The 23,469-nt window shown below is 35.9% G+C and overlaps 1 protein-coding gene across 1 annotated transcript; it reads left to right on the top strand.

Annotated features, from left to right (window-relative positions):
* The first annotated feature begins 18,227 nt into the window (after window positions 1-18,227).
* Window positions 18,228-19,743, top strand: LOC142982991 (uncharacterized). The gene is made up of 2 exons (XM_076129748.1): window positions 18,228-18,468; window positions 18,719-19,743. Exons 1-2 carry the CDS (start codon window positions 18,228-18,230, stop codon window positions 19,741-19,743), a joined length of 1,266 nt encoding a protein of 421 aa, XP_075985863.1.
* Window positions 19,744-23,469: the final 3,726 nt, after the last annotated feature.

Here is a 23,469-nt window from a genome sequence, read left to right as displayed (position 1 = left end):
AATAATGAGAAAATCTAGCTACTTTATAACGAACGCGGAAAGTAATCAAGATCGAAATCCCACATCGCTGATTCGTACCACAAAAAAACAGACCACAGAATTCCACAAAAACCCGTGCGAAATACGAAGGTGCCTAACTACATAGCTACATAGGGAAAAATCCACTCTCAGTCTATTGTAGTGTTACATTTGAGGTCGTCAAGCCTTAGCCGATAATTCCCTGTCACCGATCTATTGTGGCCTCCCAGAAAGGGTTTTTGTACGATATTCGGTCCGAAGTTCAATGTTTCCGGGGGAAAATTGAAATTCGATATTTTGTACCCACTATGTGTGCGATTATGGAAGCCTTAAATGTGCAGGTTAGGGATTGTTTGAACAGTATAATTGAGGATTTGGTTTTGATGTTGAAAGTTTAGGGTGATTTAATTAATGTAAACATAGAGTTGGTCGACATTTTGTGATTAATTTGAGACGTATTAAAACAAGGGTGTAATATTCTACTACTAAATTGATGATAACTAAGGCTATTACTAAAGTAGAACCAATGAATGATAGTTATTGCAATAAATAATTCTCAGAACAAATGAACCAGGAGGTGCATATTCGTTTTTAAAATACTTACTGCATTTACATTTCTCTATTTTGGTTTTCTTAATGTAACTTAAATGAAAAGAAATATGCTTCTTGTTTCAAAAATTCTCAATTTGCAATAAATGTGTTATTCAATATGCTAACAACATCATACAACACACTGCACTGAAGTAATAAAACGCTTTTAAACGAATTAAACGAAACCAAACTCACCTATCAAAACCTTTACACTTTATTAACTCCGACCTAAAAACCTCTCACGTTTCAATACACGAACTCACACCGATACAGGCACATCATAGGTGCCTTAATTATCACTAAACCCTCTATTCATGACGTCACACCGTGCCACGGTTTACACTGAGCGACATTGATTGCCGAGCTTCTGTGGTGTTCCCAATTAGGCCTTTTCAATCAACGTTTGGAGTAAAAACATACATGGCTTTATTGAGCTTCTTTTGAAGAATGCGTTGCTGTAAATACTGGGTAAATTGTTAATGATGGTGGGTGATGATGGAAGGGAGTAAAATAGTTTCGAATAGTTTCTCATTAGTGTTAGGTTATAAAAAATGTTTGATACTTATGTAATGTTACTAACATACATACATACAAACATAACATCACGCATTCTTCCCTTAGGGGTAAGAGGAGACCATAGAACGCTACTTAGTATGACCCTTACAAATATCCTTTGCTTCAGTCACATCCATACATCTTGTTATAAAGGACTGCTAATAAATAATTAGTTATGCTGGTAAATACATACTTATTTTATAAAATCAAAACAAATCAGTTTATTCAAATAAAACAGGTTTATATAATAAATATGAAATGATGATTTATAATGCTTACAACTCAGAAATGAAACAGACTATGGATTCTTTTTATACATTTTTAGTTTAATTCAAATGTCACTTATTTTAACGCCAGATGTTTTGGATGGCAATAAGTTTTGTACAAAATATTTCATAGGTGAAGCCCATACGGCATTTCTAAAGTTATTTCAATATTTAACGAAATCTACTTTTGTTAGAATAAATTCACTGCCTATTTGTATTGATAGGTATTTTGAATCACCTCTTATTTCAAAAACAGCCTTTTACAAAAACCTCTTTATTTCCACAATTTGAACAGCCGTTCCCCGTCAATCTGTTCTTTCATACATCATTCACTGTTAGATACGACGTTATAATACCGTCACATGTCGCTCGTCAACGCATTTTAATTAACACGGCCTGATTGACATTGATTGAATTAGACTCTGCTGAAATAACAGGAGATTTCGTGGCTTTAGTCTGCCTAACGTTACGGTAACGCGTGGTAGGGTGTGGTATTTAGAATTCATACAAATATTATGCATAAGTCGGCCTTCCTGTCAGTCTTTAATGACTTTTGGCTATAATGCTGACTTGGTTTTGATGTATCATTGACTCAGACCTAGTGTTTAAATATAGGCTAATATTATTGACAAACAAATTCCAATCAATATTTTATTGTACCTAAATTGCTTATAAATATAGCAAATTTAAGAGTAACTTAAGTGTTCAAAAATAAATTAAAATACAGCAATATGAAACATTTATTATAATGGTCGGCCCATATTTTAAACAGTTGAAAAACAGCACTGAACACTTATGAACTGTTGTTGAGCTTCTACTCTAAATACTACTACAGTACGCCATAAACTCCATTACACATAAAACAAAAGTCATGTACGATGCACACGTACAGATTTTTACGATCACCCCGTTCCAAGAAAAGCATACTAAACATCAACCCCTAAATATTAACCGAAGCGTCAAAAGCGTATATTCTACTAACCTTACATACCAATAAAGTATTCTTCCCTTTAAAATAATTCACTTTAAAAACATAGCAGACCCTTTTCAAACTAACCGTCTTCTACTTATCATGATAACACCATAAGTCACCAAAAACATCAATTTAATTTAAGTCTTATGGTCTTCAAAATAAGGTAGGAATTCTTTCGTGGAGTGAAGCGAACTTTGCTAAGGACCCAGATGGGTGCCGGTAATGAAAGAAAGACCGCATGCGGCGTAGCAAATTGCTTTCAGACGACACATTGCATTAGGACTAGTAAGGACTCGCTGTTAGGTTATCTAACACGATTACGTATGAATAAAGAAAAGTTGGAAAAAAGGCTTAAAAGATTACCGAGACAGATAAATTTCTTCAGAAAGTGAAACTTAAGGTCTTTTGGAAGGCAAAAGTGGGTACAATCTTTATTGATCTTTGAAGAGACTTCGCAAAGTTTTTGAGGTTTCAAATCCGCTTTGGTTGTAATTTGAAACGTTCTAGATTTAAGGATTAGGATCTCGTTTAAATGAAGGTAGGTCATACCTATTAGATTGGGACTAAGGCGGGTAAAGCGATTTATCTATCGGTCTACTTAAATTCGTGAAGTTTTTAACTAGTCAAAATAAGAATAGATTGTGACAATTGCAATCGAATTGATGCAGCACACCGAACCGCTTAACTTACAGTAAATAGATTCTACGTATTAACATACTGCATTTTTATACAGCTACCAAAGTTAAGACTCCACGACAAAATTAAATTTGATTCTTCGCAAGATAAACATGACTACGTTTAAAAGGAATTATTTAGCCTTTCAACTACTTTTATAATTAATCCCATGTTATAAAATATACCGAAAATGTTAACATATTGATGAAAAATCTTGTCTTAAGTTAAAGCTTAAAAGCAAATAAAATTCCGATATTTACCTAAAACTTGAATACAAACTAAAACAAAGGTTTGGTGACCGCGCAACATTTTAATTCCGAATTTAATTATCACTATCTGTAAAAGAAAGAAGAGCCATTAATCGTACAGGTTGTTAAAATTCCGCCTCGTTTGGTTCTACTTCAGTAAAAGCTCGCCCTAAAACTTTATACCGGGCAACATTGCCGTTTGCACTAATTAAACTTCCGCCAAAAGAATCACCTTTGGACAACACAATAGACTGTATGGGATCTCTAAAAAATACAACTAAGTATAGGAAAAAGAATACTTGTATACAATATATCTAGAAATATTTTATAGAATGTTAATGCTTTAGCAGTAAGAATGAGATTTTTAATGAGTAATTATTATACATTATTAACTTTCATTATACCTCAAACTGAGGTCTGAGTTAGGGCACTGACTCAAATGAGGCTACGAAAACCAAACTAACAATAATAACCTTTAAATTTATCTGGTTACAAAGTAATCTTTCATAAATAAAAAAAACAAGCATACGAATTAATAACGCACGTATTTTTGAAGTCGGTTTAAAGTGATCAATATACGTTCTATGTCTGACAATTTAATTTACTAACCTCAATTTGCTATACAAAAAATCCTTTTTGACCGAAAACTATTATTCAAAATACATCTGAAATTCTGGCACAGAATAGGTACTAGGAAAAAAAATGGCCGAAAATCCCAGTTCATAGTTTAGTGAACCGATAACAAAAATGTCACAGCTCTGAGCCGCGTTCGGGTGTTGTCGTGAGTCCGACAGCACTTTAGAACTATGCCATACTGGTGGCGGTTTGAACGACACTTTGATACTCTTGAAACTGCAACTTATGTTTACGTGATTTTGAGAAGACACGAAGTTTGACGAAGTGGCTTGAAAGTTTTGTAGCTTGTGATGCAATATACATTTTTTGCCAGTGTTTAGGTTCAATGTCGCTCTGCTAGCCAAAAGTAGTTTCTCCCGGACTTTCTCCAGACTTCTTAGTTGTTAGTTTCCTCAATATATCCAATAGGTATGTAAGTCAAATATAATTTATATCAAACTCGACTAACCTTATAGCCTAGTGTCTCATGGAGAAGCACCTAGTCATAAACAGGAACCTACGTAAGAACGTAATATCCTAAAATTATTTCTATTACCTGTAACACAAAAAAATGATGTTTAACGGAAAAACACTTTTATCTACCTTACTTACTTCCTAACTACAAGCAACTAAAACTCATAAAGTCTGGAAATCATGAGGGTTGGTCCTGTGTTTCCAAATCTTACGATCTAGAACTAAATGTAGTCAAGAATCTTTATTTTGATCAAGATGCCTTGTGAAACCTAATAAAAAGTCTATGAGAATATTTAAGCTATTTGATATTTCTTACATTAGTTACTAACATACGTGATTTTTTCATCAAAATTGATTTAATAAAATTAGTTCTTCAAATTCACGACAGGGGAGCTGATGAATTTTCCGTACAAAACTGTACCTTGTCTCTCTGTAAGACTTTGTAAAATCGATGTTCTCAATCCCAGGAATTCAATCAACTCCTCAATTTGAAATAGAGATCAAAATACAGTTTGTACCTGTAACCTGTCCCAATATATCGTGTAGGCGTATTGCAATAGCGTTTCCAACTTACAATACACAATGCGTCCCGTATGTGTACTCAGTTATCTACAAACTGATTTATGACCGATCTTGGAATGCGAAGGATTGCGAATCGAATAACATTGATGGGGACGAGTATTTCAAGTATGCAAGTCCAACTTGCATTCGCGAGAGTACTCCGACTCTCAGAATGTGTCTTATTTTATTTTGTATTGAAGAATTTTAGCTGGAATTCGGTCAACGACGTGAGGGAGACTGAATTTTTCAATTTGTAAATGTCCATTTATTTTCATGATTTTCCAAGAGCTCCAGCAATTTTTGATATTACTACTCGTTTATTCATTTGAGTGTAAATAACTTACACTTTTTGAAAAACAAATAACAACCTCGTTCACTTTTGGAGAGAGAGGAATTTCTTAATCAAGTTGTCATGCAAGATAAGATAAGATAAGATAAGATAATTTTTAAGTTAGTTTAAGTTAAGAATAATCTGTTTGTAGGTAGTAGTGGACCTCTACACCCATGACGGTGCTACAGTATTTCACCACAGCAGGTACACTTGGAAAAAAATCGTCATCATCATCATTCACAGCTTCTCCTATTGAAGCAAGTAAAGCCTTTCCCTTATATTTGTGTCTAGTGCCAGTCAGTCGATTTCTTGTGCCAATATTATGCAGGTAATGAAAAGATGACATCAATGACCTTACCAGGCACGTGTAACGCAAAATAATTTTTAACATCAAAATTGCCTCATAATTTTAAAATTAAACATCCTCGAAATTTCACAACAAAATCCTGTTACGAGAATCCTTAAATTCCTTGGCGAAAATATCCAAAATATTCCACATTTAGTCGTCCGTATGCCGTCGCCCTTACCATTGTATCGGTGAATCGTTAACACTATGGAGCGCACGTGCAGATATTAACGCTCGATACGCTTGGACAATGCGGTTTTTGTCGATTCATACTGTCGTTTATGTCTGTGTGGTACAGGAAGTTTGGCACGAGGTGTCGGCTCGTGTTCGACGTATGTGAGTCGTGGCTGAATTTTATTTTGCATGTTAAGCAGTGTTTTTTATGCGTTTATTAAAGTGACCAATATTTTAAAAGTTTGTTGTAAATTAATTTCATTTTTGCCGTGAATAATTTTCTAAAATGTAGGAGAATATTTCAATTCACAGTAGACGTTTAGTAAAGACTTAGCGAATAGAAAATACTGAACAACTTTTACTGACCACAGAAATAAAACATAAATACACGTATATATGGCTGGTAAAACAAAACGACAATCGTAGTTTATCAACACAATTTAATTATGAGTCCCAACACTTTACTAAATAAATGTAAACTAAATTGTCTCTTCACTAACTGAACATAATAATCCTACATCTCCATTTTACTTAAATCTTAAGAACATTTTCAAGCAATGAAATGAAATCCGTCTTCTCATTAAATCTCGGTTCAAATAAACACCTCTCAAATAAAAACATCAGTCGAGATCTTTAGATAGTTGAAGACTCAGTTTAATTTCGCCAGTCAGATTATGAGGAATGTTCAGTTGGTACAAAACCCCTACTACATGTCATGATCTATGTAACTACAGTCACTGTAGTTTTCAAATATTATCTGCAGTTGCACGTTATTTATTGTCCTACAGATGCGATTTACCGTGACATGTATCAAATAAGATAAGACGTAAGTATATAAGTTAGATTCCATGTTCTGATTATAATTGTCGCATTATATTATTTTAAAACGTTTGACAACGGTTTACACTAATAAACCCGACATTACACAGTAAGATAATATGAATATCCGTTGTACCGCATCACAGCCTTTTACAAAGAACGCAAGTAAACGTGATCGTATTTTTGACTACATTTGCACCGTAGCGTCGCGTTTATCAGTGACGCGGGACAGCTGGTAAATACTATTAAGTTAGCACTTAGAAGTTTTACAGAGTATTATAACTGGCGCGTTGCCATGATGGTGGAATAAGTCACTACGAGACTCGAGTTTTTAGCTGAGAAACTTTAGTAAGCTATTTTTAATCAGAGGAAAAAATTTAAACTTAGTCGTCTTAATTAATTGTTTTTTCTTAACATTTACGAATATTTACTTTTGAATTAAATGGAATGGAATCTTGCACTAGGTAATGATTAGCTGACACAGCTCTACGGGTATTCTAAACAAACCATAAAACTGGTTTTTAAATTTTCTTCCAAATCTTAAAATATCTCCAAGACAATTTCGAAAAGAAGGATTTAGCGGTTTAACCGCTAAGCCGTAACAGATAGACAAAAAGACAGAAATTTACATTCATAATATACGTACGAATGACTGCCAAACTTATGCCGTCAGAAAATAAATCTAATTTACAACTACACTTGCTGTCGACTCCGAGAACTCGTAGTAAGATTCCTCAAGCATTTATTATGCACCACTTTACTAAGGATTTCTACTTTTGAATAATGCTTGTTACGACACAACTGGTGTTCTAGAGATTTCGTGTATTTATAATGAAAATGTAAATTAGACAGGGACTTAAGAAACCGCGACACGCGTGTATATTAATTTGTTATTTCTAGATACACAACTACGTATGTATGAAACATTATTTTCGTTTTTCGGTGGTTTTGTTAACTGTCGTAAGTGTTCTCAAAGTTTTGAGTTTAATGAGTAGTGAAAAGTATTATATTTATGTATACTTGTTATATTTTCTTCGAATTAAAAAAAAATATTTATTGTAATATTTTTCTTCACAATGACAAACTATTTTCTGGTAAAGATTTTATTTCATATTCAAATTGTCACTGAGACATGGTCGGTATTGTATACTGCTGACCTAAAGGTCTCGGGCTAAATTCCCAGGTCGGGCTAAGTAGGTACTATTTGTCTTTTCTAATTTATATTAAATTATATCTCAATAGTAGCCCGGAGTTTCGTAACGTGCTCGGTATATAGCAGTGGCTCTTATCACGTGGGCTAACATTGTAAATGGCGAAAGTCACTTTATTTTATACACTTCTGCCTACACCTTTGGGTATAAAAAGCTTGATAGTGTATCGTGTGTTTTTCGAATACCAGATGTCCTACTTTCCTATATTCATTGCCTATTACCGTGCAGAGCAATATCCTCTTATGGGTCAATTAAACTAGCAAATCACTGTATGTTCTACGCGCTCTGAATTATAATGACTATAAGATGCAGATGCGGCTAGTCAGTTTCTGCAATGAATTAGGTAATAATATGGAATAGGAAAATATTTTACCGTTATAGTTATCTAGAACAGTTTATATATTGATGAAAGTATATGCATTTTTATAAACTTCCCTTAAAGCAAGTTTTTTTTACAAAAAGCACTGATAAACATTTATGACAGCGTTTTTCGGTGTTGTGGTTTTGTATTTTACACGGCAGATCGACATCGATTAAACTTATTTCATAGACATCAAATCAGTTTAAGTCTGCGTCGGGGTTGCGGATGTGTGCCCAAAGGCGTTCCCGTGGCCTCGGCACTAAGCGGTGAGGAGGCAACACCTTGGTGGTGTAGTGCGTAGGCCTTGCCCTTCTGGTTCGGAGAGCCCTACATACCCCAGCGCTCCCCCGGGCGTTGGGGATGCAATTTCATGCATTAACCAAGTAAAAAAAAAGGATAGGAACACCCCACGGCCTCCGTTGTGCAGTGGTTAAGGCAGTAGCGAATATCTCTATCACTTTTGACTATCGAGAATCAGCTAGCTACCGATAAATTTTGAATTGTCAACCGAGATACGTGATAAGCCTGCTGAACAGAATAAACGTGGTAGACAAAACCCGCTTAAACTATTTCCAGAGAGAAACCGTTACGTAGATATATTAATCTAGCATTCAATATACAGCATAATATCCATCATGCACTTGAAGTAAATTGATATTAATTATTGCGAATACATAGCGTATTAATACTTAGTATGCTAACTCGAACAATATTAATGAAGAGATAGTAGCAATATATCGCTACAATAAACTATTAGTAATTTGCAAATACAATATTGCCTAAAATGAAATGAGTAAATTTATTATAGAATTATTCAAAATTATACATACTACATGAAGTCTGGTAAACTATAAATAATTAACAACAATTGCAAGTCATTAACCCACTGAGCTAATATAAACAAACCAGACCGAAATAATACGTAGAAGAACAGGTCTCATTAGCTTAAAAACGTATCTTTTTGTATTGAAAGATCTAAAAGTCACTTCAGTTTACTGACGTGCACAAGTTCTCTAATTAGCAATTATAATAATTTGCTTTAACCAAAGACAAAAGCGAAAAAATGAATTTAAAATTTGCGAAAAAACGACAGTGACAATCTTAATCCGTGGGTCACTAACCGCTTCAAAGCGCTCCAAAGCTCTTGAAAATTTAAACAATCATCCCACAGTCCGCGAATCTTTTCATTCTAATATCAAAAGAAAGAATAACGTCTTAATAGGTCCCACTAATTGTTCGTCAACATCTTTACCCTATAGAAAGCACCCGGCGGCATCACTTTGAAGTTTCAACACTCCAATTTATATAATTGAAACTTTATCTTGTTTCGTGTCACTCCATCGTTTCCTGTTCTATAATCCGTTCGTAATCAAATACTTGAATTTCTTGAAGACGGTGGCAATTTTGGACTTTTCGGTCGTAATCTTCATTGTGAGATTTCGGAAAATTATTCCACGTTGAAGGGTTAAAAGCGTCTTTTTGCCGTTAAAGGAGTGTATTAAAAAGTGTAAATTTAAGTGTGGTTTGGACTTCAAATTTGCATACTTGAATAAATGATGAAGAACTATTCAGAGGGTTGAATTTAAATATACTTTTGGTTGTGCTTTCTTTATTAGACAAAGAATTTTTATTGCTGTTTGTGACAGCTAAAGAAATAAAAATGAATAAACTTTATAAACTCTTTATGAAATGACAACTGAATTTTTATTTCAGTTATACAATTTTTAAATCCTCAAACATTCTTATAATAAGGACCCCCGAAATTTACTATAAAGCTTTAAAAATGAAACTGTGCTTATTTTAAGAAACTGGATAGATTAAATATTTGAATTTATTTCGGAGCTCATAACACATTTACACATTTATTTAGTTTATCAATCAAGTGTCTATACTGCGTAATTTTGAGATGACTTACCACGATCAACATTATAGTAGACAGTGAAGAAGACCTTATCACATATATTTTTTACCATTGACGGTCAAAAACTATTTTTGCAGAAGTGCAAAACATTTTAAGATATCTCACCAAAATCCTATCAAAAAGCGCCACCTGGTGTTAAAAGCGGGTACTACGAAGACATACATTATGTACATACATTAACCAAATTGATGACGCCCTCCAAAGTTGAGAGCTACGCGCAACGTGTGTGCGTGCATTAAAAGTTGCGTATGTTATGATAGCTCGGAAGAGAGCAGGATATTAGAAGACATTATTGAGTTTTGGCATGTGAAATGGTATGATTGAAGAAGGATATTATAAAAGGTTTATTAATGGAATTGTTTACAAATTTAATGTTAGTCAAATATTCTGCCAATAACACCTACATAGTTCTTTCAATACGTGACTTTCATATATAATACTGAATCAGAATTTTTGACAATTTGTATCTGCTAAAATCATAATATTAAAAACTGGAAATTGTGAAGTATAAAATTCAATATCATTTTCCACTATCTTCTTTCATGATTTTTTTAGCAATTTGCAATGAAAGCATCACATTTTTTTTCTGTTAAGCATTGTTTGTACAAAAAGAATTCAAAATTTTGCATATAAATTATTTCCAAGTTACCTTGCTCTCATTGCCAACATTTTCACATGTTAACAACACCTACTTTCTCTCACAATAGACTCGAAGGTGACATTGAACCTATACAAACCTGTACAGCCAACCCTTCGCCAAAATTAACTGTTCGCATTCCAATGTGTGCCTATGTAAAGTGGGCTCATTCGAAATTACGCGTCAATCGGGATCCTGTATCAACAGTAATTTTATTCACATCAGGGTTACCTAACGAGTTTCACAAGTAATTCGTACATTCGAAAATGTTGCTCGCCTCTGCCTTGCATATGTCAATTCGATGTTTGATGTTCTGCAGCTTATGAAAGGAATTTTAAATGGAATTTGGAAGACAAATTAAACCGTTCGCGTTTGAATTCGTCTTTCTTTTGTTCAGTCTATCATTTGCTGTCTTTTGCTTTGATCGGTTTGTGCTTTTATTTTCTCTTGCGTGTATTAATTTGTTTGCTTTATTACTACAGATGAATACTAAATGCATAAAGGTGTAACCACACTTTTCTATCGATCGTCGCGATTGAGGATTGACTTAGATAATATTATCCATCAACGTCTATTATTAATCTATTTTAATTACAACATAACCCCATTTCCTTTCAAATGCATCCTGAATACACCCACATTGGTATAAACTGTTTATAGCTCTGATTAGTTTTGACATTTAAGATGAGGTGTGTGTGGGCGTATTACACACAACAGATTGTAACATAATGTTCATTCACAAATAAGCTTCAGTATTGCTTTGAAATAATGTTTCACAGAAACCATACCGAATTCCGAATATTGTATTATAATTTTGATGTTAAACTGATTTCAGCGATTTTTGGCTAAATGACAGATCCAGACTATAAAATATGCTTGCTTTGTTATATAAAAAATATCGAGAAAACTGTTCAATGCTGTAAAATAGTAGCTAGAGTAATGCTGAAATACGCTTCATGCAAATTATATTCTATGTCAATATCTTCCCGTATATCTCTTCTATTTTGTATCTCAATACAAATTATATTATATCTCTCATCTTTCTCTATAGGTACAATCAAAATCAGTAGCAGAATGTACTAAACTTCTCATTTCAGCTTGAATTGTGGGAATTGAGCGCAAAAAATGCTACTTTGCTTTTTATTCGCTACATAGACCCCAAAAGTGATTTCTCAAAACATAAATCAAGGACACGACCCTCGGTGCTGATTTATGATTGCTATAGATGTACTTCATCACTAGTATCATATAGTCACTTGTGAAAATTTATACGATTCCCACTTGCTACTGTGATTTGGGAAAATATTTTGATTTTATTGTAGTAAAATGTAAGTGAAACTTACACAAATACATTTAGATTTTACGTTAAAATAACGTTTAAACTATTAAGTAAAATTAATTTTCATAAGTAGTATATAAAATGTTTGTCTCGCAAAAAGGCGTAGATACCATAAGGTTTGTACGTAACTGTCTGTCTGTGGTATCGGAGTTCCTCAAGATATGTTCGTAACAAAACTGTTAGAAGTTAAAACAGCGTTCAATTAAGAGTATTTATTAAGTTCCTAACATATCAAACTAACTCCCAACAATTCAGCAACTTAAAATCAAGCAAACTCACAAATTATTGTGATACTTTCCTACACATAGTGATACAACGTTAATAATACATGTATTTAAATAAAAAATCTTTACAGTAAAGTGCCCTGCAATCATAAAATTAGACGGCTACCAGACAAAGGTAAATCCTATAACCCAGACAAAATTCAAACACTTAAATCGAAGCAATAACGAACTCGAATGAGCTCCAAAGAGATATTTAATAAAAATCTAGATATTAAACACGTTGAATTTTATTTGAATTTTGAGTGTTTGTAAACCACTTAAGCTATGTAAGGCAAAAAGAGCAGATTTAAGTAAAGATAAGGGTCTAATACATAAGTATACAGCGAATAGTTTGCTAAAGACTCATGGTTGCAAAATAGTTTCTTTTAGATGCATACCATCACGCCTGTTATACCAACAAATGTAGAGGTCTATGAAACAAATGCATGTTTTGCTAATAACAATGTTAGTCCCATGTAAAAGGGGGCGCGCCTATTGCCATATACCGGGCAGATTACCGAACTTTGGAGTTGTATTACCTATGCAAATATGAATTAAAAAGGCCAATAGCACTTTTCCAATTCTGGAATCGAACCAAAGACCTCAAGATCATGAGTCGGTTACACAACCGACCGCGCCACAGAGGCATTAATTATATACGTTTTATCAACAAAAAATATTTAAGCGCGCATAAGAATTTCGCAGTTTTGCACACTACGTTTCTTTTTATATACCTCTTTCTATGTCTCTTGTTCAAATACAGTAACTGCATGCATGACAGATTCCATTTATTTTTATAGACACTAGGTGAGTTTAGTTCATAACAGTGCTAACATGAAACTGCTGCATTAACACCTTTTAAAATCGTATGGCAAGTGGTTTTATTCTGTCTGTACGCAAAAAGGTTAAAAAATTAGTCGCCCTGTAGCACAATTTTCTGAATTTGGAACCATCGAGTATCGAGAGTTTGACTTTAAAAATATATTGCTAAAATAGTTTCTACGACGCCCGCTAGAAGTGCTGAACCGATTGTCATACAAAATTTTTCGATCGGTCGATAGTGGTAGAGAATCGCGGTATGCGAATCGACCTATAGTAGAAAATATGTCCTTATATGTGTTAATGTATCAATCAACTGTCAATTAAAGTCAATCAGTGGCAGTCAACGATCGAGCAAACAGTGTGGTAACACCTTAAAAGGGCATTTTTCATGCTTGGCCATGTAGACACTCCCTTACAATGTCTGTGACTGCCTTTTAAGATGGCAATAAATTATCAAATTTTCACGTAACTTGAGCCCGAAATATAACTTATGTCAGCATATTTTATTAGTAAAAATAACTAGAATTATACGAAAGCTTTTGGTAAAGATTGTTATAAATTGTGGGCTATCAAACACACACCTGCAATTGCGATGTAACCAACACTCGAAATGCCGCGCGATTCAAAGAAAATGTGGTTCATAAGAATTCGTTTGATATACTTGTGTAGTTATTTTTTAAGATGGATTTTTCAAATGGTTTTGAAATAATATCTTTGTATTATAAGGTTAGTATTTTTTTGTAAAAATCTTCAGTATTTTTTCGATACACCTTCTAATATGATCACATTATAATATAACTCACATTACTGCATACAATTGAACGACTGCCGAGCAATTCGGATTCGAGTTTTTAAGAACCTTTTCAGAATTAGACTGAAGTTTCGTAACGTGTTCGACATACTAACCTGACTATAGAAGGCTTTTAGGCAAAATATAGAATTAATTTAACCTCTCCCTACACTTTTACGTATAACAGACCAAAGCACTACACTTTTACGTATAACAGACTCCCTCTCTCACTCTCCTCACTCACAATATTTTAATTACAATTTAATCACACCGATAAAGAAACTTGAATAAATAAATTCAATTTTAAACTTTTTGCAGCACGAGTTTACTTAACAAAATGTAAGCGTTGACACTGATTACTGAACTCAATTATAATGTGTTACTACTTAGAAACGACCTCTAGACGATCGTATATCGTGTTAGAATGTAAGAGCATAGGTATTTGAATAATAAAAGTATTTTTCTACAATCAACACGATGGTGGCACAGTGTATAAAGTTTATATGCAGTATGGAAACTCTAGACGGGAGCTCTGAATAAAGTTACGCTGTGTTTTCATTTCAGTCACATAAAAATAAAAACAAAATTATGTGTTTCCTTTTTAGAAATAAAAAAATAATTAGATAAATATTCGTATAGATTTTTAATCCCCGATTTTTGCGATCTGCGTAATTTAAATAAACTTTAGTTACAATGGACCAGAAAAGTAGTATTTTAACAATTTGTTATACATTTAGTATAGTAGTTCTCTACCTTGTTTTTTTGTGACTTCAAATAGTCATATATTTTTTCCGTTTCAGTTAATATCCAAAAATTCATCGCCCTGTATAAAAATGTTGTGTGTATATCAATCGAAAATGCTATAAAATGTGTTCTATAACCACTTAATCCAGTTATTTGAAGCCTTAAATACCTAAACTATAAATCCAGGCACATTTCCGAAAGCCGCGGGGTCGTAAATTATTGTTAAAACTCATATAAGTGCCAAAACCATGTATAAATATATCAATATTTATGTATTTTTTAATGCCTTCACACTATAAAATCGTGTTATTGAAAACTGACTTCTAATATAAACATTTTATGTGTGTGTGATATAACTGCGGGCTTCTAATGCACTATGCCGTAAAACTCCTATATTGAATAGGGCTGACGCGAATTGTGTATATGGTAGTAAAAGCCCGAACTGTGGTAAATCCTAAGATTTTCCGGTAAAACCTAAGATATACCAACTCTCAATGGTAAAAGTCCGAACTATTCTTTTATTTCGAACTTTTACCTCTATTCACTTGATGGTGTCGAGATGTCGCCGGAGAACCGCTTCGCGGGGCTCCTCCTACTGGGCGGTTTAAAAAAAAAGGAACTTTAGCAAGCACAGCCCAGTATGTGTGTTAAAAAGAAAGGTTACCAAGTATTTTTATCAGTAGTTTTGTTTATTGATAGTGATTTGTTTGTTGAAAGTTTAATATCACTGCATTCCTGATTTGTATCAAACCTCTTATGATTAATATTTCTGACAAGCTGATTATGTCACGAAATAATATTTTGCTAAATGCATAAATATATAATTAGTCGCGCGATTGTCTAGCACTTTCGACTATTCAGAACCAGCTAGCTATTGAAAAATGATGTATGAAAATCTGATCAGCGCCTCTGGTGGACGTCGTAAGTACTATTTCTGCAATATATCTTAAAGTCATATTCTCGATACTCGTTAGTACCGATTGTTGAAAATCGTGCTACATTATATCGAGATCTCATTTACTTTGCAATTTTAAGAACACTAGGTCACTTGTAATGAAATAGTTTTTACCAATCGCAATTCATTAAATAGTTTCTTACTATGATCCGATTCGTGCTGATTTGATTTGTGTCGATGTATTCTGTGTGATTGAACGAATCAAGTGAGTGAAATCAAATATTCTAAGAAAGGTATTGGCAACCCTAGTATAGGTAAAACATTCTTAATATGATTCAGAGAATTACGTTTATTGAACAATATAAATGTATATTCTTTAAATGGAAAATAAGTAACTTGACTCTTGAAAAGTTTAAAACAGCATCGTAAAAAATAAACCATTATTTGCTAAGTAAGTTTTTTTACAAATAATTTGATAGCACTTTTAATGGATTAGCACAGGCCAATGCTTTTTATGTTAATTATTATATGTATTTAATTGCAAAAACATTTTGTCTGAGCATACCACAACAAGTTCTGAAATATATTATGAGCTATAATTTCTTTTCACGAGCAACAGCTCATCCAAAACGGTGATAGATTAAGGCTATGGCGATTTTAAAAAGATCATGACCATAAAATAATTTTTCAATAAAATTTTGACGTTTTGTCAATACAATGGATAATAGAATAACTATAATCGTAGTCACTACGTGTTAATAATAACCTAATCAACTTATTCAATATAATTTAAATATTAAAATAACCAAAGTATTTTATAACTGAAACGTTTTATAGATGAAGTTGATATAAAAACTAAAAGTTTAACGACCCTACGATCTTCTCAAATCATAATAAACTTTATTATTTAGAACAAAATACTTGTTTTAGTTTATGGTGCAGTAATATTTTAGCTGTGGGATGAATATATTCAATTATTCAAATTTACTTGAAGTTATTGTTTACTTTTCAAAAGTATGGATGATGCAGTCAAAACCTAGAATTTACTACACGGCTACTCATTTTGATGAGATACTAAAAAGTCTATGAGACTTTTAGTCTTATACTTACTAATAAAGAGGATATTACGAGTGCATTACTAATAAATACGTATACACCTGCCTCTAATAATCTTCTTACAAAAAACTTCAGTAGTGCAATTCGTTACTGCTATCGACTATCGACAACGGGCAAGCTGCCGAGACTTTTCGTAAGAAAATTTGCACCGCCTCTAGCGGCCAACGTTGGAACTATTTATGCAGTACATATAAAATGTAAAAATATCGGTACTCGATACGATAGCTCTGACTTTATAAAACTGCGATACAGTACACTATTTGAAAATCACACTAACATCAAAGAAAAAAACTTCCTGGAAAACCGCTTATCTATATATATAAAAGAAAGTCGTGTTAGTTACACCACTTATAACTCAAGAACGGCAGAACAGATTTGGCTGAAAATTGGTAGGGAGGTAGCTTAGAGCCAGGAGATGGACATAGGATACTTTTGATCCCGTTCGACAGCGTTCCCGTGGGACTTGACATGAAACGTCAGTCACTATAAAACGTGGTATAACCAAAATAGAATCAGACTTGGAATAACAAAACGCAAATATACGTAAGACGTATGGATGACAATTTGATATTTGTAAGAAATCAATTTAAAACTATTTCTATTAAATAAATAATTAACAAGTGGATTGAAGTGAAGTGAAGTTTAATTAATAATGCCGCGACCAAGACGATCGAATCTTTCCCGACAAAGCCGTAATGCAAGAAGAATACAAAATACTGAAAATGTAAGGACTGAAGAAGAACAAGAAATTGCACGTGAAGAGCGCCGCGATAGTATGGCTCGACTTCGTGCTTCTCAATCACGAGAGCAAAGTGAAGCCGCCCGTGAAACAGCTCGGTTGGCAATGCAGAATCGTCGAGCGAACAACAGAAGGCAACAAATAGATAATTTGCGACGCAGAACAAGATATATAGCTGATTTGAATCGAGCAGCGTTTCGATACGATTGCAGCAATGATTACAGCTTGCACCCTAGCGTTTGCATTGGGCAAATGGACGTTGTTTGCAAGTATTGTGGTGCATTAAAGTTTTCCGGAGAAACGCCTGGATTATGCTGCCTTAATGGTAAAGTTAAATTGCCAGTGTTGACTCCGCCACATGAGCCATTGTATTCATTGCTTTGTGGCGAAACACAAGAATCACGCCACTTTCTTGCAAATACTCGAAAATACAATAGTTGTTTCCAAATGACGTCATTTGGGGCAGACATTATCGAAGAAGGAGGATTTAATCCGACATTTAAGGTATTTATTTTTGTACTTACATAGAATGCAGTTAAAGAATAACTTACTTTATCTATTGGTATGTATTATATTTGCTAATAATGAATTCTACTCTCCCACAGAAAAAGTGTTTATAACCCAATTAATACTGTCTGGTTTTTATTTTGTAGATACAAGGACAGATTCACCATCGAATTGGATCATTACTACCTTTCGAAGATACACAGAATAAATTTTTACAAATATATTTCATGGGCAACATGGAGGAACAAATTGATCGACGCCTAGGGATCAATGCAGGAATGAAGCGAGCAATTATTCAAGACTTGCAGTGTCTGCTTCATGAACATCATGCGTTGGTCAGGTTGTTTAAGAGTGCTTTAGAGCGCATGCCAAATGATGATTATAAAGTTGTCATCAAAGCAGATAAACGACCACCTGGAACGCACGAACGGACATTTAATGCTCCAACAGTAGACGAAGTTGCCATCCTGATTGTTGGTGAACAATTGGAAAAACGCGATATTGTGCTAACACGTCGCGATACTGGGCAACTGCAACAAATATCTGAAACTCATCGATCATATGACGCATTGCAATACCCACTGATGTTTTGGCAAGGAGAAGATGGATATTATTTTAATATTAAAATGATAAATCCAATGAATGGTAAAGTATCAGTATGTTAATAATGGTTTATGTCTGTATTATTTGTCTTTGAAATGGTTAATTATCAAATTTTTAATTTCAGGTGAAGAAACTACAAAGAAAGTTAGCTCAATGAATTATTATGCATATCGTTTGATGATTCGTCAAAATGCTGACAACTATTTGCTGCGGTTTCGTCGATTGTTTCAGCAGTATTGCGTTGACATGTATGTAATAGAAACGGAACGTTTAACATTTATTAGGTTGAACCAAGTATTGGGTCGCCTTCTCCCAAATATCGGGGGGCCGGGTGGCGCCTGTCGTCGGCTCTACACGGGTGTGGTGTCGTCAATGGCCCTTTATGGCGCTCCCATATGGGCTGACGCGCTGCGCCGGGAAAACATCGCAGTTTTGCGAAGGCCACAGCGCGTCCTTGCCGTCAGGGCCATAAGGGGCTATGCAACCGTGTCATTTGAGGCGGCATGCGTCCTCGCGGGGACTCCCCCATGGGATTTGGAAGCTAAAGTCTTGGCGAACGTTTATCGCCAGACAGTGGAGGCCAGGTCCCGGGGGACCGGTCCGGAGCCGGAGGATATAGCACGGTGGAGGCAAGAGTCTCGCCGGGGTGTCCTCCGGACCTGGGCCGAGCGGCTGGAGGAACCAACCGCCGGGGTTTTAACCATCAGCGCCATCCGGCCGGTCCTTGGCGAGTGGACGAATAGACAACACGGCGTGATCACCTACTGCCTTACACAGGTCCTTAGTGGTCACGGCTGCTTTGGCCGCTACCTGTGGAAGGTGGCTCGGAGGGAGCCGACGGCAGAGTGTCATCATTGCGGCGCCGAGGAAGATACGGCGGCGCACACACTTTCTGACTGCGCGGCGTGGACCACACAGAGGGCGCGCCTTGTTGAGGTGGTAGGCGCCGATTTGTCGCTGCCGGCTGTCGTCAGGGCCATTGCGTGCGGCGCCTCGGCGTGGAGGGTGATGATAACCTTCTGCCAGGAGGTGATATCGCGGAAGGAGGAGGCCGAGAGGGCGCGGGAGAATGATCCCCTTGCCGCCCAGATGCGTCGCCGCCGGGTAGGTCGCCGGCGTCTGGCGCACGATCGGCGCATCCCACCTTAGTGAGGACCTTGGGCGGCGGCTACGGGGACACTGCCGTCCAGTTACATAGGTCCTCTCGAGGGTTGCCGATGGGTTATTGTATCCGGCCCATCGGCATTTAGGTAATGAGGTGCTTTAGGCAGCCTCTGTGAGGGACCCCTAAATTGGGGCATCCGCGTGGCGTGCGGCTTGCGGTACATGCTTCGGCAGTTATCCCGCCGCACGCCGCCACAAGCGGCCGTGAGGATACACGTGGCGGTTTAGTGGGTATGCCCGCCCTTCTGGCGGGAGAGCCCCACATAACCCTGCAGATCTCTTTATTACTTTTACCTGTAATCCAAAATGGATAGAAATTACTCAATTGCTGCTTCCAGGACAAACATCAAATGATAGACACGACATCACAGCACGTATATTCAGGCAAAAAATTCGGTCCCTGATGAACTTTATTGTTAAACAACACGTCTTTGGAGATACTCAATGCTGGATGTATTCAATCGAATGGCAAAAGCGAGGCCTGCCGCACGCACACATTCTTATTTGGTTAGTGGAAAGAATTCAGCCTGACCAAATAGATCATATCATATGTGCCGAGATTCCTGATCATGAAGTCGATCCAGACCTACATGATGTTGTTACTACTAATATGATTCATGGACCGTGTGGTGCCATCAATCCCCAATCACCTTGCATGGTCATTGGAAAGTGCTCTAAACGATATCCACGGAAATTAACGGCGGAGACTGTCACTGGCAACGATGGGTATCCGCTGTATCGGCGTCGATCACCAGATGACAACGGTCGAACTGTCACAACGAAAGTGAAAAGAATGGATTTCGTTGTCGACAACAGTTGGATTGTTCCATATTCGCCACTTATTTCTAAAACGTTCAAGACACATTGTAACGTTGAATACTGCAATTCAGTTAAGTCGGTCGGTAAGATATGGCGGTTTTTGGATTGCAATCCTCAAATACCAACGATGAAATTTCACGCTATCAAGTTGGTCGTTATGTGAACTGTAATGAAGCGATTTGGCGTATATTCGCATTTCCAATTCACGAACGTCATCCTACTGTTATACATTTGGCGGTGCATCTGGAGAATGGTCAACGAGTATATTTCACGGCTTCGAATGCTACGCAACGTGCTGAAACACCTCCAGCAACTACATTGACCAGTTTTTTTGCAATCTGCCAAAGCGATCAGTTTGCACGAACTTTGCTTTACTCGGAGATGCCACGTTATTATACTTGGAATGCTTCATCCAAGAATTTTCAAAGACGGAAGCAAGGTGATGCGGTTCCTGGGTATCCAGATGTGCGTTCTACTGATGCTCTTGGTCGCATGTATACAGTTCATCCAAAGAATGATGAATGTTTCTATTTGCGGTTGTTGCTGGTAAATGTGCGTGGGCCAACTTCATTTGAGACACTACGAACTGTTAATGGTGTAATATTCCCAACATATCGTGCCGCATGTGAAGAATTGAACTTATTAGAAAACGATACCCATTGGGATACGACAATCGCTGAAGCCATTATCTCTGCATCTCCAAGTCAGATACGCACATTATTCGCTATCATCATTTCGACATGTTTTCCATCAAACCCATGTAACCTGTGGCAAAAATACAAGGATAGTATGTCAGAAGATATTTTACACCAAAGTCGTGTCAGTTCCAGAAATCACGATATTGAGATGAATGAGGAGATACATAATCGTGCTTTACTCTTGATCGAAGATATGTGTTACCTCATGTGCGGTAATTTATTAATCAGGTTAGGAATGCCAGCGCCAAATCGTGAAATGAATGACGCATTTAATCGAGAATTGGAACGGGAACGTGAATATGATCACCAGGAATTAGATTTAGTAGTTCAAAGGAATGTACCCCTGTTGAATTACCAACAAAAGGAAGTTTATGATACTTTAATGAAGGCAATCGCTGATGAAAATGGTGGTTTATATTTCCTAGATGCCCCTGGTGGAACTGGCAAGACATTCCTTATGTCATTAGTTTTAGCAACTGTTCGGGCGAGATCCAAAATAGCGGTTGCAGTTGCTTCTTCTGGAATAGCAGCCACATTGTTAGAAGGATGCCGTACGGCTCACTCAGCATTCAAATTACCGTTAAATCTTCAAACTATTGAAGAACCAACGTGTAATATTGCAAAACACTCAGCAATGGCCAAAGTTTTAGCGGCATCGAAAATCATCATCTGGGACGAATGCACAATGGCGCATAAACGTGCATTGGAAGCACTTAACCGAACATTAAAAGATTTACGCAATGACTCGAGATGTTTTGGAGGAGCAATGATTTTACTGTCTGGCGATTTCCGCCAAATACTGCCAGTAATTCCAAGATCTACAGCTGCCGATGAAATAAACGCTTGCCTCAAATCGTCAAATCTATGGCGCTATGTGAAGAAACTGCAGCTGACAACAAACATGAGAGTTTCATTGCTTAATGATACATCTGCTGAAGATTTCTCGGAGCAATTGCTGACTATCGGTAATGGTCAAGTACCTGTCGATGAATCGAGCGGATTAATATCATTTCCAAATAATTTCTGTAATTTAGTCTCATCAAAAGACGAACTTATCAACAATGTATTTCCAAATATTATTTCTAACTACAAAAATAATGAATGGTTGAGTGAGCGAGCAATTTTAGCGGCTAAGAATAAAGATGTAGATGACCTGAACTACATAATTCAAAATAAGATCATTGGAACAATTCATTCATTCAAATCTATTGACTGCGTCACAAATGAAGATGAAGCCACCAACTATCCAATTGAATTTTTAAACTCTTTGGACGTGCCTGGCTTACCACCGCACAATTTACACCTAAAGGTTGGCTCCGTAGTAATCATGCTTCGAAACATAAACCAACCAAAACTGTGCAACGGTACGCGTTTGGTGGTTAGTAAATTGATGAACAATGTAATTTACGCTACAATAATGATAGGAAAATTCAAAGGTGAGGAAGTTCTCATTCCGAGGATCCCGATGATCCCAACCGATATGCCGTTTGAATTTAAAAGACTTCAATTTCCGATACGTCTTGCATTTGCCATGACCATCAACAAATCACAAGGCCAATCCTTAAAAGTTTGTGGTTTAAATCTAGAACATTCATGTTTTTCACACGGTCAATTACACGTGGCATGTTCACGGGTCGGAAGACCATCTGCGTTGTTTGTTTTTGCGCCTGATAATAAAACAAAAAATGTCGTGTATCACAAGGTACTTAAGTGAAGAGCAACCTATGTACTAAAATACAGAAATAATAATGAATCAGTGGCGAAGGCTCCATACAACTCGATTCCTATCGGCTTCCCTTTCTGGACAGACTTAATATTAGTGTTAAATTAATTGTTTACTATTGCCAAATAAAACACAATTAATTAATAATCATCAATATTTAAACCGAAATCTTTAACTAGAATCATTAATCTAATCGAAACAGTACGAAAACGCCTACCCTTCAAAAATTACGCTCCGCTAAAAACGCAACGTGAAGTAATAATAATGAAATAAGCCGGAGGCGCTGATCGAGAATCGCAAGAGCGAGATGGAAAATATAAGCTAAGCATCCTGCATAAGTATTAGTGGAACGTTTTTGTCCAGTATGACATTAGGTTATGTTTGTTTACTGTTTACATCTTTCGCGCGCTAATTACGTAAACTGCAGCCGAAGGTTCGAAAAAAAACCAAAGTTACTTATAATTAATTTAA

Source organism: Anticarsia gemmatalis, chromosome 23 (assembly GCF_050436995.1).
Source record: "Anticarsia gemmatalis isolate Benzon Research Colony breed Stoneville strain chromosome 23, ilAntGemm2 primary, whole genome shotgun sequence".
In the NCBI taxonomy this organism is placed as follows: Eukaryota; Metazoa; Arthropoda; class Insecta; order Lepidoptera; family Erebidae; genus Anticarsia; species Anticarsia gemmatalis.
This window is presented reverse-complemented; position numbering and strand designations above follow the sequence as displayed.

What these genes read in the sequence shown, in the direction of transcription:
- LOC142982991 (XM_076129748.1), top strand. Translation starts at nt 18,228, where the DNA reads ATGGAGGAACAAATTGATCGACGCCTAGGGATCAATGCAGGAATGAAG. An exon ending in AGTTGCCATCCTGATTGTTG is followed by an intron (nt 18,469 to 18,718) that starts GTGAACAATTGG and finishes TTTTAATTTCAG; the next exon opens with GTGAAGAAACTACAAAGAAA.